Source organism: Podarcis vaucheri, assembly GCF_965113315.1.
Source record: "Podarcis vaucheri genome assembly, chromosome: 16".
Classification (NCBI taxonomy): Eukaryota; Metazoa; Chordata; class Lepidosauria; order Squamata; family Lacertidae; genus Podarcis; species Podarcis vaucheri.
Window position 1 is genome coordinate 14,462,179 of NC_138754.1, and position 16,918 is coordinate 14,479,096.

Sequence of the window (16,918 nt, forward strand, 5' to 3'; positions counted from 1 at the left end):
GAACATGGCCCTTGGGCTGCAAAACGGTCCCTGCCCCTGGCTGCATATCCTGGTGCTTTCAGGCTTGACTTAAAAAGAACAGAAGACAGCAAGCATCAGGGCAGTTTCTCCTTTACTTGACCAGTCAATTGGGTCCAGCCAGTCCCTCTCCTTGCCCTGATATTCTTTTGGGGAGGGAGCAAGTTCAGCCTCTCAGTGAACCTTGGTGCCTTGGCCAGTGGCAGAGGCCTCCTTTCAAACCCAGTTTGGCCCAAAGTAACAAACTTCTCCTTGCAACCAGCCAGGATGGCATGGACCATCTCAGGGAGAGGAGGATGAGCACAGCTGGTGTTCCAGCATCACCCAAAGAGCAGCCCCTGCTTCCCGTCTCTCCCTGAGAGATGGGAAGGGTCATAGAAGCACGATATAGAACCTCTGTTGCATCCAGGAGGTCCCAGGTCCCATCTCCATGTAGAGACTCCATTTTCGAAACCTTGCAGAGCCATTGCCAGTAGTCCGACTTGGTATAAGCTGCGTTCCTTTGGAGTGAGGTTTGGAGACGGCTGGCATGTTGAGATCAGGGCCTGTGCGAGATGCTGCCTTGGCCCCCCGCCCCAAGAAACGTTCTGCCTGTCCACCCCTGACTCTTCTCCCTTTCCTCTAGGGCTGTGATCACTGCCATCAGCACTGGGGAGGTTTGGCTGCGCAGGGAAGACGGCAGCAAGACCAAAATCTACGTCTCGCAACTCCAGAAGGGCAAGTATTCCGTGCGCAAGGTCTAGCAGCACAGACTTTGGCTCTCTCGCTTCTCCTGGAACAGGCACAGCTTCCCTCTCTTGGAAACCAAGGGACTTCGGAGCAGCAAAGACCACCCCGAACCACCCCAGTTTGGGCTGCAGCAGGTGGAAGGGAGAAGGGCTTGCTTGCAGTTACCTTGGAATCATACCAGCATCGCTGCCCCTGGTGACGGGGCCCTTGGCATGGAGCCCTCCCCCTCCAGCCCCCTGTTGGTTCTGCGGCAGTTTTGATTGTGCTTGCCCAGCGCGCCCCTCCCTCCGTGTTTGGGGCTGGGCGTTGACGGCAGCTCCTCTCTTTCTGGAAGAAACATCCAATAAAACACCAAAGTGAAATACCTCCCTCCAGCTTCCAGGCCTGGCTTTATAATTGGAGACCAGCTGTCTCTGAGGTTTGCTTGTTTGGACTGAGAAGGGAGGAAATGCTGCTTTGGGGTGGGGTGGGAGGGAGGGGAGGGGAGGGGAGGGAAGGGAGAGATGGCAGTTAGAAGGCAGATCGCAGACCCTACAACCTCCATTGTCCTCATATTATTGTCCATGCTTGCTGGGGCTGGTGGGAGTTCCAAACATTCGGTTGGCTACCACTGCCCTGACCACTTCCCTGTTACTTTTGAGGAGGCTGTAGCAGTGGTGGTATCTGTAAGGCCGGGCGATACCTGGTTTTCAGCAACGCAATATATCACCAGCTAAACATTGCAATATATGGATAAATCACAATGTCTGACATAAGGATGGGACTATTATAGAGGCGAACCGTAGGGCGGGGCAATAACTGGTTTTCAACATTGAGATACCACCAGGTAAACATCGTGATATACTGATAGATCTTGATGTCTGAAATAAGCATGGAGCTATGGAGAGGCATTGGCTGGCTTCACGGTTTTTCCCATCTTGTGATTTTTGCCAGCGCCTCTCCTTGTGATTCTCTGCACCCCCTGCGTGAGGCAGGGGAGAGGTGAGCTGTCAGAGTTAACAGGGGCTACAGAAATCGAAGAGAAGCATTGGCTGGCTTCAAGATTTTCCCCCACATTGTGATTTTCGCGTAGCACACAGCCAAACACATTGTGATCTGTGGTATGTTGCCAGGTCAGAAATTATGAAACTGATATCACAAAATGGACTTCAAACCGGTTTTGGATATATATACTGTATTTTTCGCTCCGTAAGACACACTTTTTTCTTCCTAAAAAGTAAGGGGAAATGTCTGCGCGTCTTATGCAGCAAATGCGTGGTCCCTGGAGCCGAATTGCCCAGGGGCAAAAGCAGATCGTGCTTTTTTGGTGTTTTTTTGAAAGAGGGAAAGTGGGTGTTGAAACAAAGCTGCTAATCCGCAAGAGATCGGGGAGGGAGATAAGGGACACTAGAGATAAAAGAAGCAGCCTGGGAGGAAGGGAGGTAAAAGCCCATGGATCCTCAGTATTTTTGCATTGGGTCACCCCAAATTCACCATCAGATCACATAGCATGTCCATGGCTACAGCCGGCACCAAAAAAATCACACACCCACTCTTGTATGGGGCCACAATGGTGCAAAAACATGGTTACAAAGCACGGATCCACATGGAGTCTCAGGATTTTTGCACTGGGCTACCCCAAACTCACTGTCAAATCACATGTCTGTGGCCACAGCATGAACCACAAAAATCATACATCAACTGTTTCGTTCAGAATGTTTTTTTCTTGTTTTCCTCCTCTAAAAACTAGGTGCGCCTTTTAATGTCAGGTGCGTCTTATGGAGCGAAAAATACGTTAGTTGCTCAGCCATGTGTGTGTGTGTGTGTGTTGGGCAACTGATATAAAAGATTAATGAAATTCATGGGGGGGGGTGAGGGTATCCATGGCTACTAGCCATAATGACTTTGTTCTCCCTCGGCTGTCAGAGGCAACAGGCCCCTGAATTCTAGTTGCTGGGAACTGCAAGTGGGGAGAATTGTTGTTGCTCTCAGGTCCTGCTTTCAGGCTTCCCCAAAATCATCTGGCTGGCCACTGTGAAAACAGGATACTGCACTACACAGGTGTTTGGCCTGATCCTACAGGGCTCTCCTTAAGTTCTTAAGTTGTTTTTGCCAAGGAATTGGCCGAGGCAGCTGGAACAAGAGAAGAAAGACTCAAAGGGATTCCTGACTCCCACCAAGCAACCGGATCCTTCCCCACCCTGCTCCCCCCACCCACTCCCCTCCGTGGCTCCTTCCTTCCTTCTTTCTTCAAAGCTGGGCTAGACCTTTGTTCTGTCTCTTTCCTGCCCATTTCTGCTTTGCTCACAAGCGCTGCTTCTCAGAAAGCACAGAAACGAACGAGAAACTCTCAGGTGCTAAAACAGAAGAGATGGAAAAACAAGAAGAGCCAATTAAGGGTTGTGAGCAGAGGCTTTGACCAAGATGATCTTCAAGAAGACAAACAAAAAACAAAAAAACATCTGGCCAAAATGAAATATTTTGCTGAAGATGAAGAAAATTCCTTCCTGACCTCATATTAGCTGGGATGAGTGGTTCCCATTTGAAAGCTGGACAGGCAACTCAAAGCAATGAGGCTGCTGTACAGGAAGCTATACAGTCATACCTCGGGTTACACACGCTTCAGGTTGCATGTTTTCAGGATACAGACACGCCAAAACCCGGAAGTACCCATTTCTGTTCTCATCCTGAAGCAAAGTTCTTAACCTGAGGTAGTATTTCTGGGTTAGCAAAGTCTGTAACCTGAAGCGTCTGTAACCCGCGGTACCACTGTAGAACTTCTGCCTTGTTTTGAGCTCTAGGACATGAGCTATGGCACCCAGGTTCCTTTCTTCCTTTGCCCTGTAGAGATTTTCCCTTATAAAATTTGTGGGTGGCTTGGCAAGGGCAATGCAAGCTTTTCATGGAAGTTGCAACCTATATTCTTTGGTAGAGGGCGACATTCCTTCAGGGGTGACCTGTCAGGGGGCGGGGCTGCATATTGGCAGGGGGCGGAGCCACCAGCAATGGTGGGTGGAACCAGAGAGGCAATGGAAACAGGGACTGTGTTGGGGCGGAAGATTAGGGCAACTTCTGGACACACCAGGGTCCACACAAAATAAAGCGAGGGGCCACAGATGGCAGCTGAGCTGGCGGTTGCCCACCTGCACCCAGGATTCTGTTCAGCCCTCAGGGCACTCCCCCAGGTGACACCCCTCATGGACCCTGTTCCCAAGCCATCTTTAGGGGTTTTAGCCTGGCTGGAATGAGTCCTTGAATTGCGATGCTTCTTACTTGCCTGGATGGGAGTATGTGGAGAGGAAGAGTGCATTCACTCTTTGACCTTTTCCCTCTGGCCCCGCCCACCACTGAGCAGTGGCCCCTTGGCGGTTGTCCACAAGGGAGTGTGGCCCTCGGGCTGAAAGATGCATGCCAGAAATGTAGGTTTCTGCAATTAAAAGACATTTAAGTTCTCTGCCACCCTAGCACAATAAATCCACTTTTTAAAAAAACCAACAACCTGACTTTTTGCTGTTTGGAAAGTGATGGGAAAATGCACTGCAAAGTGTAGGTTGAACAAATGATTAATGGGAAAGTGTATGGTCACCTCGCAAGCAATTCAAGACGAATGCTCAGCAAACAGATTGTCTGGAGGCACCACAAGTGAGACCATTTGCCCATTGGATTTAGTTTTGCCTGCACTGAAAGACAGCTGCCGTCTAGGATTTCACACCGTGTCTCTTTCCCAGTCCTACCTGTTGCTGCCAGGGACTGAACCAGGGACTGTTCTGTGGCTCTTCCCCTAAAAATGACATAAGAGTCTAGTCCTCACGATCCTGAATAAAGAGCTGGTTTAAACCACTAGCTCAGTATTGTCCCCAACTGACAGATGTTTTCCAGGGTTCCATGTAGTGCTATTTTGCAGGCCTGTTTGGAAAGTGTTGAAAATTGAATGCTTCCTTATTACCCTAATGAAAGAAACGTTTTGCCTCTTTCAACATAATTTTAAAACTGTACTGTCAACAGAGCGCATGGCAATTTGATTCCAGTTTAGCACCTCTGGCCAGGTAGCACTCAGAGAAGATGCCTTCCTTGGCCTACCTTAGACTGTTTGGAAAGTCATTATTATTATTTCTCTCTTTTTTAGCTGTGATTCCTGCATTGCAGGGGGTTGGACTAAATGACCTTTGAAGTCCCTACGATTCTGTGATTCTCATTACTCAGGAGCTGAACTCTGGGAACTGATTTTCCATTCTAGGGCTCCCTGACAAATCTAGAGAAGTAGCAAGAAGAAGAAAATGGGAGTGGGAATCTGAATAAACCTTCCCTGCTAAACAATAATACTTCTGGAGCAAACTTTGCCAATCTGGGACTCTCCAGATGTTTCTGGCTGCATATCCCATCACCGTGGGAGCCCTAGGTTGGTAAAAGCTATTACAGAGGGGTTTGAAACATGGAAGGCTTTCTGCACTTGCTCAGAGACTCCCCCCCCCCTTTTTGTGCTTTCTTCCCTTTTTCTATTTCCAATCAAACTGACCCAGATAGCTCAGTTGGTAAGAGCTTGAGACTCTTAACCTCAGGGGCATGAGTTCGAGCCTCACATTGGGCAAAAAGATTCCAGCATTGCAGGGGGTTGGACTAGATGACCCCAGGGGTCCCTTCCAACTTCTAACCATTTTATGATTCTGTGAAATCTGCTGCTGCTGCTTGGCATTTTGCAAAGCCAGCCGCCTCTTCCGTGGCAGGAGCCCTGCGGTGAGCTCAGCCTTCTCAAGATTTCAGCCCATGAAGTAAGAGTTTGTTGTTGAGAGCCAGGTGCCCACCCGCCTTCCCGGTGCCGCTTGCCCAAGCCTCGCCCCGGAGCTGGATCTCAGCCAAGACGTCTTCAGGCAGCTGAGATGAGCCGAGAGAGAAACCGAGTGCAATAGGGGAGGCAAAGGAGCACGCCGTGGAGTTGCCGGAGAGAGGAGAGGTGAGTGGCGAGGATGGGGAGGGGGGCTTGCGTGGGGTACCCTGGATTGGGGAGGGGGACGTCGTTGGTGGGAATTCCCTCCCTTCCTCTATTGACCAAGCTCGATTGCTGGGAACTGGTGCCAACGGCGCTTCCCCGCAGCAGTTGATTTCCTTGTTTGTGGACTCCTTGCTTCGGGGAGGGCAGTGCCGTCTAAAGGATACAGCTGGTCACGTGGAGGCCACCTTTGTAGTCCCGTTGCTAGAAAGTGTGCTGCTGCGCGTGTGTTTTGTGCGGGGATGTTACACTAGGGGTGTGCTGCTGATGATCAGGAAGGAACTGGGAGCTGAGACTCCTGAGGTCATTTCCAGCTCTGGTTTCTCAGCCGCATGGCAGAGGTGGGAAAAGTTAAGACTCCCGTTGCTCCCCCAGGGGCTGGTCAAACCCAGCTCCCAACAGCCGGCATGTGTGGCCAATGGTCAGGGCTGTGAAGAGCTGGATTTCAGCAAGATCTGTGGAGCAGTTGCCGGTTCCCCCCATCCCTAGGGTGAAGGGACAAGCCTCCTTCTGTATCTGGCGCCAGAGGATGGGAGTCACTCTGGATTAAGTGGGTTGCTAGCGTCTGGGGGCACTGGGAAAGCTTTATTTTATTCTGCAGCATTTTATACCCTGCCTTTCCTCCAAGGGATTTGATGTGGCGCACAGCACTTTCTCCCTCCCCGTTTTTTATCCTACAACAACGCTGCAAGGTAGACTTAAGGTGAGAAGTTGTGCCTGGCCCAAGGCTTCATGGCTGGGGATTTTGAACCCAAGTCTTCTAAATCGCAGCCTTGACATGCTGAGCCACACTGGCCCTAACCCTAAACTCACTTAACCTGCCCCCCCTACTCCAGAACTCGGTGGGGGGTTGTGCCTGAGTCAGCATGCATAGGGTTGCATCCAGCTCAGTCCTACTCTTAATAGACCCGTTGAAATCAAAACTTAAGTCAGTCGCGCAGCCATTGATTTCAAAGGGTTCTACTCTGAGTAGGACTGAGCGGGATACTTACCCATGTCCCCAGGGGGGCATCGCACAGCTATTATATCTTAGATGGTCCCTGGGCACTAGGACTGTTGGGTTTGCAGAAACGGGCTTACTGGTGTTCACTGGTGAAAGGTGGGAGGTTTGGTTCCTGGGTTGCTGAGCTCAAGAGTGGGATGCTGGCCAGGGCATGTTCATGAACACCACAAACAAACACCCATCCCTGACCGCTGGCCTTGCTGGCAGGGGCTGACAGGAGTTTGAGTCTACTGTTTGGAGGGCACCAGGTTCCCCAGCCCAGGATGTGTGTATTATTGGCAAACAAGTCCTTGTCCAGCTCCAATCGAAAGGCCCCCATCCCGGGCCCCCATTTATACAATGTCAGAAGGAAGGAAGGAAGGAAACACCATTCTTCCTCTTTCCCTCTTGCCGCATGTCTTTGCATGTGATTCTGCACCTCATCTTTGGCCTTATGTTGATGTCACTGCTGCCCCGCCCTCTGTGCATGTCAAGAGTTGTGGGGATGGATTATAGAACTGTAGAATTGGAAGAGACATGAGGGTCACTAGTCCAACCCCCTGTATGAATGTAGGAATCTTCTTGCCCAATGTGGGGCTCAAACCCACGGCCCCGAGATCAAGAGTCTCATGCTCTACCAACTGTACTATGGGAGCCTGCCCTAGATGAGCCCAGCATTTTTGGCTAACTGACTCAAGTTCCCATCGCCTGGAGTGGCTCTCTTCCCCGCCCCCACCTTCCAACAACCCTATGAGGTAGTTAGACTTCATTTTCTTTTGTTTCTTACATTTATATCCTGCTTTCCCACACTAGGAGCTCAAGGCGCCATACGTGGTTTGCCCCCCCTCCCCATTTTAGCCTCACAACCAAATCAGGTAGCTCACCAACTGGGCTTTATGGGTGGCTGAGAAGAGATTCGAATCAGTCCTAGCCTGATCCATTCTAACAGATGGATCTGATAGGCTCCTCCCCACCCCACCCCAAAAAACCCCTATATATTGTGTGAGGTGGATGTGTGTGTGTGTTTGGGGGTTGTGTGTCATAGCTGGGAAATGAAAGATTAACCCTTCCCTACCTGTGTGACCTTCCCCCCTTCCCCCTCTTGTGACACAATTAGGGTTGCAGTGGGGAGGGAAAGGAAACTCCTATTGGCTCCATTAGGAGGGTTTTTTGAGAAGACATTGTAGAACTGCCAGGGCCCATGGTTTCCCCAACCACAAGCACTGCAGCTCAGGAGAGACCTTGATGACAGTTTAGTATTATTATTATTATGAATTGCCAGCCGTGAATATAGCACTTGTTGTCTCACACGCTCTGCTTGCCGCTGCTTTCATCTCATCGAATTTGTCGCTTCTGCTGCTGCTTTCTTTTGTCTCTCCTCCTGCTGGTCCATCCCCTGGAACTGCTCAAGGAGTGCTGCCATTCAGTCCTCTCACTGTTTTGACTTCAGGCACACTTTTACTCCCAGGCCTTCTCCTCTAGGAAACACAGATCTCACTTCTAACCCCCGTGTTGCTGGCAACCCCAATCTCTTGTCGCGCAGGAGCGAGATTACAGGGCCCTTGGCACTTAATCAGGTTTTGTGCTCCTTTGGAATGAGGCACAGGGGAGAATGGTGTGTCTTTAAGAAATATAGTTCATTCACACATATCTAATAATAATAATAATACAGTGGTACCTCGGGTTAAGTACTTAATTCATTCCGGAGGTCCGTTCTTAACCTGAAACTATTCTTAACCTGAAGCACCACTTTAGCTAATGGGGCCTCCTGCTGCTGCTGCGCTGCTGGAGCCCAATTTCTGTTCTTATCCTGAAGCAAAGTTCTTAACCTGAAGCACTATTTCTGGCTTAGTGGAGTGTGTAACATGAAGCATATGTTACCTGAAGCGTATGTAACCCGAGGTACCACTGTAATAATAATAATTTTATTATTTATACCCCGCCCATCTGACTGGGTTTCCCCAGCTACTTTGGGCGGCTCCCAACAGAACATTAAAAACAGAATAAAACTTCAAACATTAAAAACTTCCCTAAACAGGGCTGCCTTCAGATGTCTTCTAAAAGCCAGATAGTTGTTTATTTCCGTGACATCTGATAGGAGGGTGTTCCACAGGGTGGGCACCACTGCCGAGAAGGCCCCCTGCCTGGTTCCCTGTAACCTCACTTCTTGCAGTAAGGGAACTGCTAGAAGGCCCTCAGCGCTGGATGGTCATCTGTCATGTATGATTCCTGCATCACAGTGGGTTGGGCTAGATGACCCTAGGGGTCCCTTCCAACTCTATGATTCTATGATATTTACATGGCCTGTTTCATTTTTTCCTTGATTTATTTTTACTATTATTTTAAAGGAGTTTTAGTGTATTTTATTGTTGCTGTTTTTATTTTCCCGTGAGCTGCCAAATTAGCTAAACGAAAGCCATAAGCAAGAATATCACAGCTAGGGGGAGATTTATCCAGACTCCTTCCATCACCCTGTTCCCATGCTTGCTTTCCTCTTCCCTCCCCATTCCTTTTCCTTCTGTGTCATGCCTTTGAGATGGCTGAGCCTGCAGTCAGGAAACCGCCTTATTTTATTGTAAAAAAAATGTATTGATAGCACATGGAAAATGCCATGTGCTTTATACATGTGGTGGTGGTTAAGGAACTTGCCGTCTGCATCGGGACTGTTTGTGGGTGGGAGAGATGGCAAATGGAACAAAGGGGGTCCTTAAGCCAAAGTGAGAAGCTTTTTCAGCTTTGTTTTGGGTTGGGGGTGAGGACAAAGGGGTTAGCTCTCCCCACCCTGGCAGGAGGCCCATTTCCACAGGCTTCTCCTTCCCCCTGTGGGGCAGGGCAGCTGCTAAGTGATCCACTCAAAGCTGTGCTCCTCCCCGTCTCCAAATTGCAGCTTCTCATGCCACGGAGCTGATTCATAGCCTGCCTTACTTTCTCGTCTCTCGCCCCCGCTGTGTTTTGTAACAGCTCGAGGATGGCTCCCGCCTTCAGCTCATGTTCGATCCAGCTGTGTCTCTGCAGAGGGTGGCAACTTTCCCCTCCCTGGCATGTTCCTGTGCTTAAAAATAAAAAAAAGACCAATGCGACGGTGCTGCAGAAACTCAACAGGTATTTCCACACAAGGATAATCTGCACCTGTTGGATTTCTGCAGAGCATGAAAATAAAACGTATAGGTCGGAGCTGTTTCTCCATCTAACATAAAAAGAGGATCAGGGCCGAAGACCCATCTAAGTTCATTATCCTGTTCTCACGCTAGCCAACCAGATACGTCTGGAAATCCTGAAAGCAAGATCCAAAGGAAAGAGCACTCGACCCACTAGCGATTTCCAGTAACTTCTATCATTCAGAGCCATACTGCCTCTGACAGTGGAGGAAGAAAAGGGCCATTGTGGCTGCTAGTGTCCTTTGATTTCCTTGTCCTTCATGAATTGATCCAAGTTGGTGGGCTATATAATGTGGTCAGCCATGGGCACACATAGTCTGTGGTGCCTGCCAGATATCCTTCCCTCTCCCCTCCCCTTGATCTCTCTCTCTCTCTCTCTCTCTCTCTCTCTCTCTCTCTCTTTCGAGGTAGGGCTGGGGAAGACCTTTCTCTGCTGGAGAGATTCTGCCTGCCAGTGTAGGAATGGATCTACTGTACTATGAAACCAATGAAGCTTGAGCTTCAGAGACCCTCAATCCTGAAGGGGACCCAGAAGTGACTTTTGCCCACGTTGCTTAAAAAATGCGGGTCTGGTAGACCCAATTTGAGTCGCACAATTCGAATTGACTCATTTTGTTGTTGCGGGTGGCGCTGTGGGTTAAACCACAGAGCCTACGACTTGCCGATCCACGGTTTGAATCCCCGTGACGGGGTGAGCTCCCGTTGCTCGGTCCCTGCTCCTGCCAACCTAGCAGTTCAAAGCACATCAAAGTGCAAGTAGATAAATAGGTACCACTCTGGCGGGAAGGTAAACGGCATATCCGTGCATTGCTCTGGTTCGCCAGAAGCGGCTTAGTCATGCTGGCCACATGACCCAGAAGCTGTACGCCGGCTCCCTCAGCCAATAAAGCGAGATGATCGCCGCAACCCCAGAGTCGGTCACGACTGGACCTAATAGTCAGGGGTCCCTTTACCTTTACCTTTTATATTTCAACAAGTTTGAGTCTGTAGCACCAATGTTATAAAAGTGTGGTGATCTGTCATGGAACAACACCACCGAAGACGCTAACAGTGGTGACCCAGACCTCATTGCTGGTTTGAAGGGACCCCCAAGACAGTTCAAGCCTCAGGGCCCCAAAAATGTAGGTCTGCCACTGAGTCAGCATAGACAATACTGAGCTAGGCGGACAAGCCTTTAGACGCCATGCAAGACAGCTTCCTATGCCCCAGGTGCTCTGTCACATTTCAGCCACAAGTATACACTCAAAGGCTGCGTACACAGCAATGCCTTTCAAGCACATTCTTTCCCTCAGGAATTCCTGGCACTGCTATTTACCCCTTGCAGAGTTACTATTCTCAGCAAACCTTAACAGACTAACTACAGCGCCCATAATTCTCTGAGGGGGGAACATGCACTTCAAATGTGCTTCAAAAGCCATATGCACCAAATCTATGGGCTTGCGGACACCCCTCAAAGTATGTTGGGACAGGGCTGAGCCCCTGCCAATCTTGAGGGGCCAGGCCTCGCGGGATCTCCCTGCGGTGGCAGCAGGCCTTGCAGCCTCCTCCCAACATGCGTGATGTCACAGGATAGAAATGGAATAAAGTAAGACTGGCAGATGAAATTATTAGACTATGCAGAGATGGCAAGATTGACCAGGGAAATCAGAAATCAGGAGGACCAAAACTTCAACAGAGAGTGGGGCAAATATAGACTGTATTTGAAAGACCACTGCAAACACTTGAGCTCTTTGGCAGGCTTTAAATAACTCTTGCAATGATACATAGACTTTGGATACACTGGAGGACGGTAAACTAGATGGATTTATAATACACAGTAGAAAAAGTTATTTAAAGAACCCACGGGGGGGGGGAGTCCTAGGATTTGGAAGAATCCTGTGTAAAATTTTAACTTTTGCAAGAATAACATTTGTACGAATGAATTTGCAAAATCGAATTTTAAAAAATAGCGGAATAAAGTAAAGTCATGCTAAGCAGGGCAGGTCCCTTGGGTTGCCTGTTGTTTGCGCCCCTTTCAGTTCCTCACGCTGGACTCAGGGGAGGTTTTTGTTCCCTCTCAGGATGACTCGGAACCCGATCTACGACTATCCCGAGCCTTATGCCAACCCACGGCACGGGACGGTGGCCTCCCCCCGGAGCATCAGCCTCGTGGGACGACTGCGCATCACTCAGCCAGTTTGGCTCCAGCTGGGCATCAACTCGGCCGCTGCACTTCACATCCTTCAGCGTGAACCTCCCGGGGTGAGGACGACAGGGTTTCATCATTAGCACCCCACTTTAGAGCACAGGAGTGATGAGAATAGTGCTTCTGAGCATACTCTGAGTGACCTCTGCCCCACTGGCTTGGGCTGCAACGTTTGTCCTTTCGACAGAGGCTCCTTTCCATTCAGGAAGCACATGAACGTCTGAAATTCAGGCTGCAGTGTAGGAATGCATTTGTGAGGGAGACAGCTTCACCTGTTGGATGTCTCCATTTCCACAAAAGTGAGAAGGCAGAACTCCCAGAACGGTTTAACAGTCAATCCGTCTTCACAGGTGAATCTGGAAAATGTAGCACTGTGAGGGGAATAGGGGCCTCCTCTCAGCACCCTTAAAAAACTATAGTTCCCAGAATTCCTTGTGGCCATAGAATCAGAGTGGGCCTCACACGCCATCTACTTTAATCCCTTCTCTCATACAGGAAATTTACAACACTAGCATCCCACCTGCAAAAAAAAGGTAATCCAAATGCAGCCGTGATTTCTTGGTATATTCTTGGTATATTCTACAGATTTTGCATTTTTTTTAAAAGTTAGCATTTGGAACCTCTTCCCACCTATTGATGCTGCTGTCTGTGTGTCCCTGTTATTAGAGTCTACCTTAACCTGCTTTCATGCTTCTCTTCCCCTTTCTCCCCGCTCCCAGACATTTTTAGTGCGGAGATCAAATACGCGGCAATGTCAAGTCCTGTGTTTACGCCTCCCCGACAATTCATCGCCGGCTTTTGTGACGACCCATTGCTTATGCCAGGAGCGTGCAGGTGAGGGTGGCAAATGCATTTGCCTTGCAAGTTCGGGGGATTATTCAAGTGTTCTGGGAATAATTTTCATGGAGGAGAATTTTGGGGAGGAAATTCGTCCCAACTCTGGCCCGGGGTTAACTTTTCTCCATCCGTTTCTTATGTTCTCCAGTCATCTTCCTAGAGGGCTCGGATTTGACCTTCCCCAGCCTCCTGCACCTCATTGCTTCCTACTGCATAACCCCGTAAGTGGCTTGCCACCTTTGGAGACCACCATTATCCCCTATGGTGGTTCAATGACAACCAAGACTCCTGAAAATATATATATAGGGAAAAGGTCCTTGAGTGAATTGTCTAGTGCTCCTATCTGACCATCTTCTTTTAAAATGTCAGCTTTTGGGGGAAGTGTCATGGCACAGGGGTTGAGCACAATCACTGTAGGTATGGCCAGGTGTGACTGTGAAAGACACCACCTGAAACTCTGGAATGCTGGTCAGTGTAGCCCAGGGATGGGGAACTTGTGACCCTCCAGGTGCTGGGAGTGACTCTCCAGATGTTAATCTCAGGGTTGTGGGTTCGAGCCCCAGTCACGGGTGTAGCCAAGGGGGGCCAGGGAGAAGCTGCCCCCCCATCAAGTAAAACAATAGAAAAAACTAACTGACCAATCACATCAGTTCTGCCCCCCTGACAAAAATCCTGTCTACACCCACAGCCCCATGTTGGATGAAAGATTTCTGCATTGCAGGATATTGGACTAGATTACTCTTGTGGTTCCTTCCAAATCTATGATTCTATGATTTCCCGCTTAGAAAAAGATATAAATTGAATGTTCTGGTTTCTGGTTTCCAAGTGCATTGATTTTTCTTCAAAGTTCTGGCTGAGTTTTGACAGACTTTCTCCTCTTCCCTCCCCCTGCCCACTGCCTCAGGGACATCCTCCCTCTCTCTCTGCGCCTTCCTCTGCTCATCTGGGAGGCCTCATCCTGCCAGCAGCTGGAGGCCATCGCTCACTTGGGGCTTGGTGAGTGGCTCAGTGTTGACTCGGTGGTAGAAATCTCCATCCAGCACCAAACCCCTGAACAGCAACCCCACTTCAGCACCCCACACTCACCTGCCTGGCTTTTAACCTCCTAGGCTCCTTGACAGGGGTGGGGGATACACAGCTCAGTGACAGGGGGTGTCAGGGGTGGAGAACCTTTTCTATCTCACGGGCTACATTATTTCCTGAGGTCCACTTACCAAAAGTGGGCGAGGCCAGTGGGAAAAGTGGGTGGGGCAACTAATCCTACAGTTGGCTAAGTTTCCAGAGACACCTCCCCTCCCTGACTTTCATCCAAGCAAGAGCTCTAGGGCAGATTTTCAGCCAGGCAAAAGACACTCAAGGGGGCTGCGAGGCAGGGCAAGTCCCAAAGGCCAAACAGAGAGGTCTGGGAGGCCACATCCAGCCAGATGATCCCCCAAGAAACATTACAGTGGCACCTCAGGTTACAGACGCTTCAGGTTACAGACTCCGCTAACCCAGAAATAGTACCTCGGGTTAAGAACTTTGCTTCAGGACAAGAACAGAAATTGCGTCACGGCGGTGCTGGGAGGCCCCATTAGCTAAAGTGGTACCTCAGGTTAAGAACAGTTTCAGGTTAAGAATGGACCTCCAGAACGAATTAAGTTATTAACCTGAGGTAACACTGTACTGATCAAGGCCACTTCTGCACTGAAAGCCGTATTATGCCTCTTTAACAGTCGTCGCTTCCCCCAAAGAATCCTGGGAACTGCAGTTTGTTGAATGCAGCTTTTTGAGGGGAAGAGGGGCGGGGGTCTCTCAATATCTTTCAGCAACCATAAACTACAGTTTCCCAGGATTCTTTGAGGGGAAGCCATGACTGTTTCAAGCAGTACAGTACAACTCTTAAATATAAAGGTGCAGATGTGGCTCAAGTATAAAACTGCTTCCTGACAATATTAGTCACTGATGGATGCAGATTGCTCCCAGTGGTTGCCTAGCAACCACAACCAATGCATCTCCACCTTCTTCTTTTTTCTGGCCTGACAAAGATAACCATAGCCAGGCTAGAGCTTTGAGCACCCAGCAAACGCTCTTTTAACACAATTTGTTCTCTCTCTTTTCATCCTCATTGCCCGCCTCCAGAATTTTGGAGCTCATCCCTGAACACTAAGGATTTCAGCAGGCCTATTCCGCCAGTGCCTCTTTCCAGCCCGGAGAAGGGCCCCACGAGCGACACCCAGGTGGGGAGCTGTGCAAAGCTGGTTTGCGGACAACCTGCCAGATCCCATGATATTCCAACCCCCCCGCCGGCTGACGGAACACTGCACAAGGATGTGGGCACCCGGCGCCAGCGCTTCAAGAACAACGTCAAGGTCCAAGTGTCCACAGAGGCTGTCAGCCCCCTGTCCCCACCGGCGGTCCCACCGCCCCCCATTCCCGTTGGGAAAAAGAAGAAAAAGAACCTGCCCCACCCTCCTGTCCCCGGTGGGAGAAGCCAGTTACCCAACCGCAACCCTTTCCCTCAAGATTCCTCACAGGCTCCGGCGAGGTTGGAAACTTACAGCATACCCCAGAGCAAGAAGGAGGAGCTTATGGGTCAAGCTGGGTGCCCTTTAACCCCTGGTCCTTCTTCACAGCAGCCGCTGCATGTTACAGAAGAGGACCAGTCAAGGTTATCTTGCCCGGGTCACTTTTTCCAGGAACAAGAACGCGGCAGGTTCGGCAACGGAGTAAAAGGCTGCCTTCTTCCGTCTTCCGAGCCTTCTTGAGCGCCGATTCCTGGAGCTGGGCTTTTGGGGGAACTTTGATGACGCAAACGGGGCCAGGAGGTGTTCCCAAAGAAGGCAAGGATGTCAAAATTATTAGAGCAAGTGGGTGAATGGGTCCTATCCTAGATTCTGAATGGGCATCTGGAGCCAGGGAGCGACACTCTAGCCTTCAGTGCTTAGGAGAGGTAGGAGAGAGAGAGAGAAGGAAATGTAATGGAAGGACGGGGAGGGTTGGAGCTCTGGCTTTCCATTTGCCAGCAAGGTGGATGGGATTTGTAGTTTCACAACATCTGGAAGGCTACAGGCTCCCCACCCAAAATATAATTGCATCCAATAAGCTACTGGAACTTTTCTTGTGTTTTTTTCCCTTGCACCTATAGTTTTTTTAAACTAAACTTGTTGCTGTTTGATGTCCTCTCTCCTAGAGGGGGAAGAGTATTACACCATTGCTGAGTCATGTTTTGCTGTTAATAAATATAAACTACAATTTCTTAACACAGAAATACTTTGTTTATTGGTCAAATGCATATAAATAACGCCAGTATAGACAGACAAAGACCCTGTAAAACGTTGGAGGGTGTGGAGTTATGCAACCCCTGAGCCAAGGAGATAAGTAACTATACAACCTTTAGAAGACGTCTGAAAGCAGCCCTACACAGGGATTTTTTTTCTTTAAAAATGTTTACTGTTTCTGTTATGTTTTTATCTATGTTGGAAGCTGCCCAGAGTGCCTGGGGCAACCCAGTCAGATGGGCAGGATATAAATAAATCATCATCATCATCATCATCATGAAATAAGATGTCCCAATTTTCATTGGGAAAATGTTGGAGGGTATGCAGTAATGCTTCTGAATGCCAGTTGCTGGAAACCATAGCGGGGAGAGCACTCTTGTGTTTGGGTTCTGCTTGCAAGTTTCCCATCAGCGCATCTGAGCGGCCACTGCGCAAACAGGAAGCTGGACTAGGTGGCCCACTGTAGTAGTAGCCAGCATGCTCCTCATAGGCTCTTTCTCAGCCTGAGGGCTGCATTCCCTGCTAGGCCACATACCAGTGATGAGTGGGGCCAGAGGCAAGAAATGAGTGCAAATTTTACCTTGCTATAGTAGGCTAGTTTCTAAACACTCTTCTCTAGCCTCCTTCCAGGCAAGCAAAGAGCATTATTAGAGTGCAGTGCCAGCGCCGTGTGTGGAGAGAGTTACGAGGGGCCAGATGGAGACTTCTGGAGGGCCACACTGGGCCTCTGGGCCAGAGTTTCCCCATCCCTGCCCTACAGTGTGGGGGGTGACTTGTTTTTAG

At 49.5% G+C, this 16,918-nt stretch overlaps 2 protein-coding genes across 5 annotated transcripts in view; both read left to right on the forward strand.

Moving 5' to 3' along the window:
• The window catches only part of BRMS1 (BRMS1 transcriptional repressor and anoikis regulator), an 18,080-nt gene extending 16,964 nt beyond the window's left edge, over window positions 1-1,116 (forward strand). For both annotated transcript variants that reach the window (XR_014214454.1, XM_082202841.1), the window contains one exon: window positions 644-1,116. Coding sequence is in view for 1 of the 2 variants with exons in the window: in XM_082202841.1 (XP_082058967.1) it covers window positions 644-761 (118 nt within the window). In the remaining variant the exon portion in view is untranslated. The remainder of the gene's footprint in view (window positions 1-643) is intronic.
• Window positions 1,117-4,806: 3,690 nt separating this feature from the next.
• On the forward strand, window positions 4,807-16,125 carry RIN1 (Ras and Rab interactor 1). Of its 3 annotated transcripts, XM_082202819.1 has the most exons (7): window positions 4,807-5,677; window positions 6,342-6,416; window positions 11,914-12,094; window positions 12,758-12,872; window positions 13,024-13,096; window positions 13,780-13,871; window positions 14,997-16,125. In XM_082202819.1, exons 2-7 carry the CDS (start codon window positions 6,349-6,351, stop codon window positions 15,620-15,622), a joined length of 1,155 nt encoding a protein of 384 aa, XP_082058945.1. In that variant the 5' UTR covers window positions 4,807-5,677; window positions 6,342-6,348; the 3' UTR covers window positions 15,623-16,125. The 3 variants fall into 3 exon arrangements, with proteins under 3 accessions (XP_082058945.1, XP_082058946.1, XP_082058947.1); XM_082202820.1 differs by lacking the exon at window positions 6,342-6,416 and having other exon boundaries at window positions 4,859-5,677; XM_082202821.1 differs by lacking the exons at window positions 4,807-5,677; window positions 6,342-6,416 and adding an exon at window positions 7,509-7,570.
• Window positions 16,126-16,918: the final 793 nt, after the last annotated feature.

Bases quoted from the DNA above. Each gene is read 5' to 3' on its own strand.
- RIN1 (XM_082202819.1), top strand. From the start codon at position 6,349: ATGTGGCGCACAGCACTTTCTCCCTCCCCGTTTTTTATCCTACAACAA. The intron at 6,417-11,913 runs GTGAGAAGTTGT...GTTCCCTCTCAG, and splicing joins CGCTGCAAGGTAGACTTAAG to GATGACTCGGAACCCGATCT. The intron at 13,872-14,996 runs GTGAGTGGCTCA...GCCCGCCTCCAG, and splicing joins CATCGCTCACTTGGGGCTTG to AATTTTGGAGCTCATCCCTG.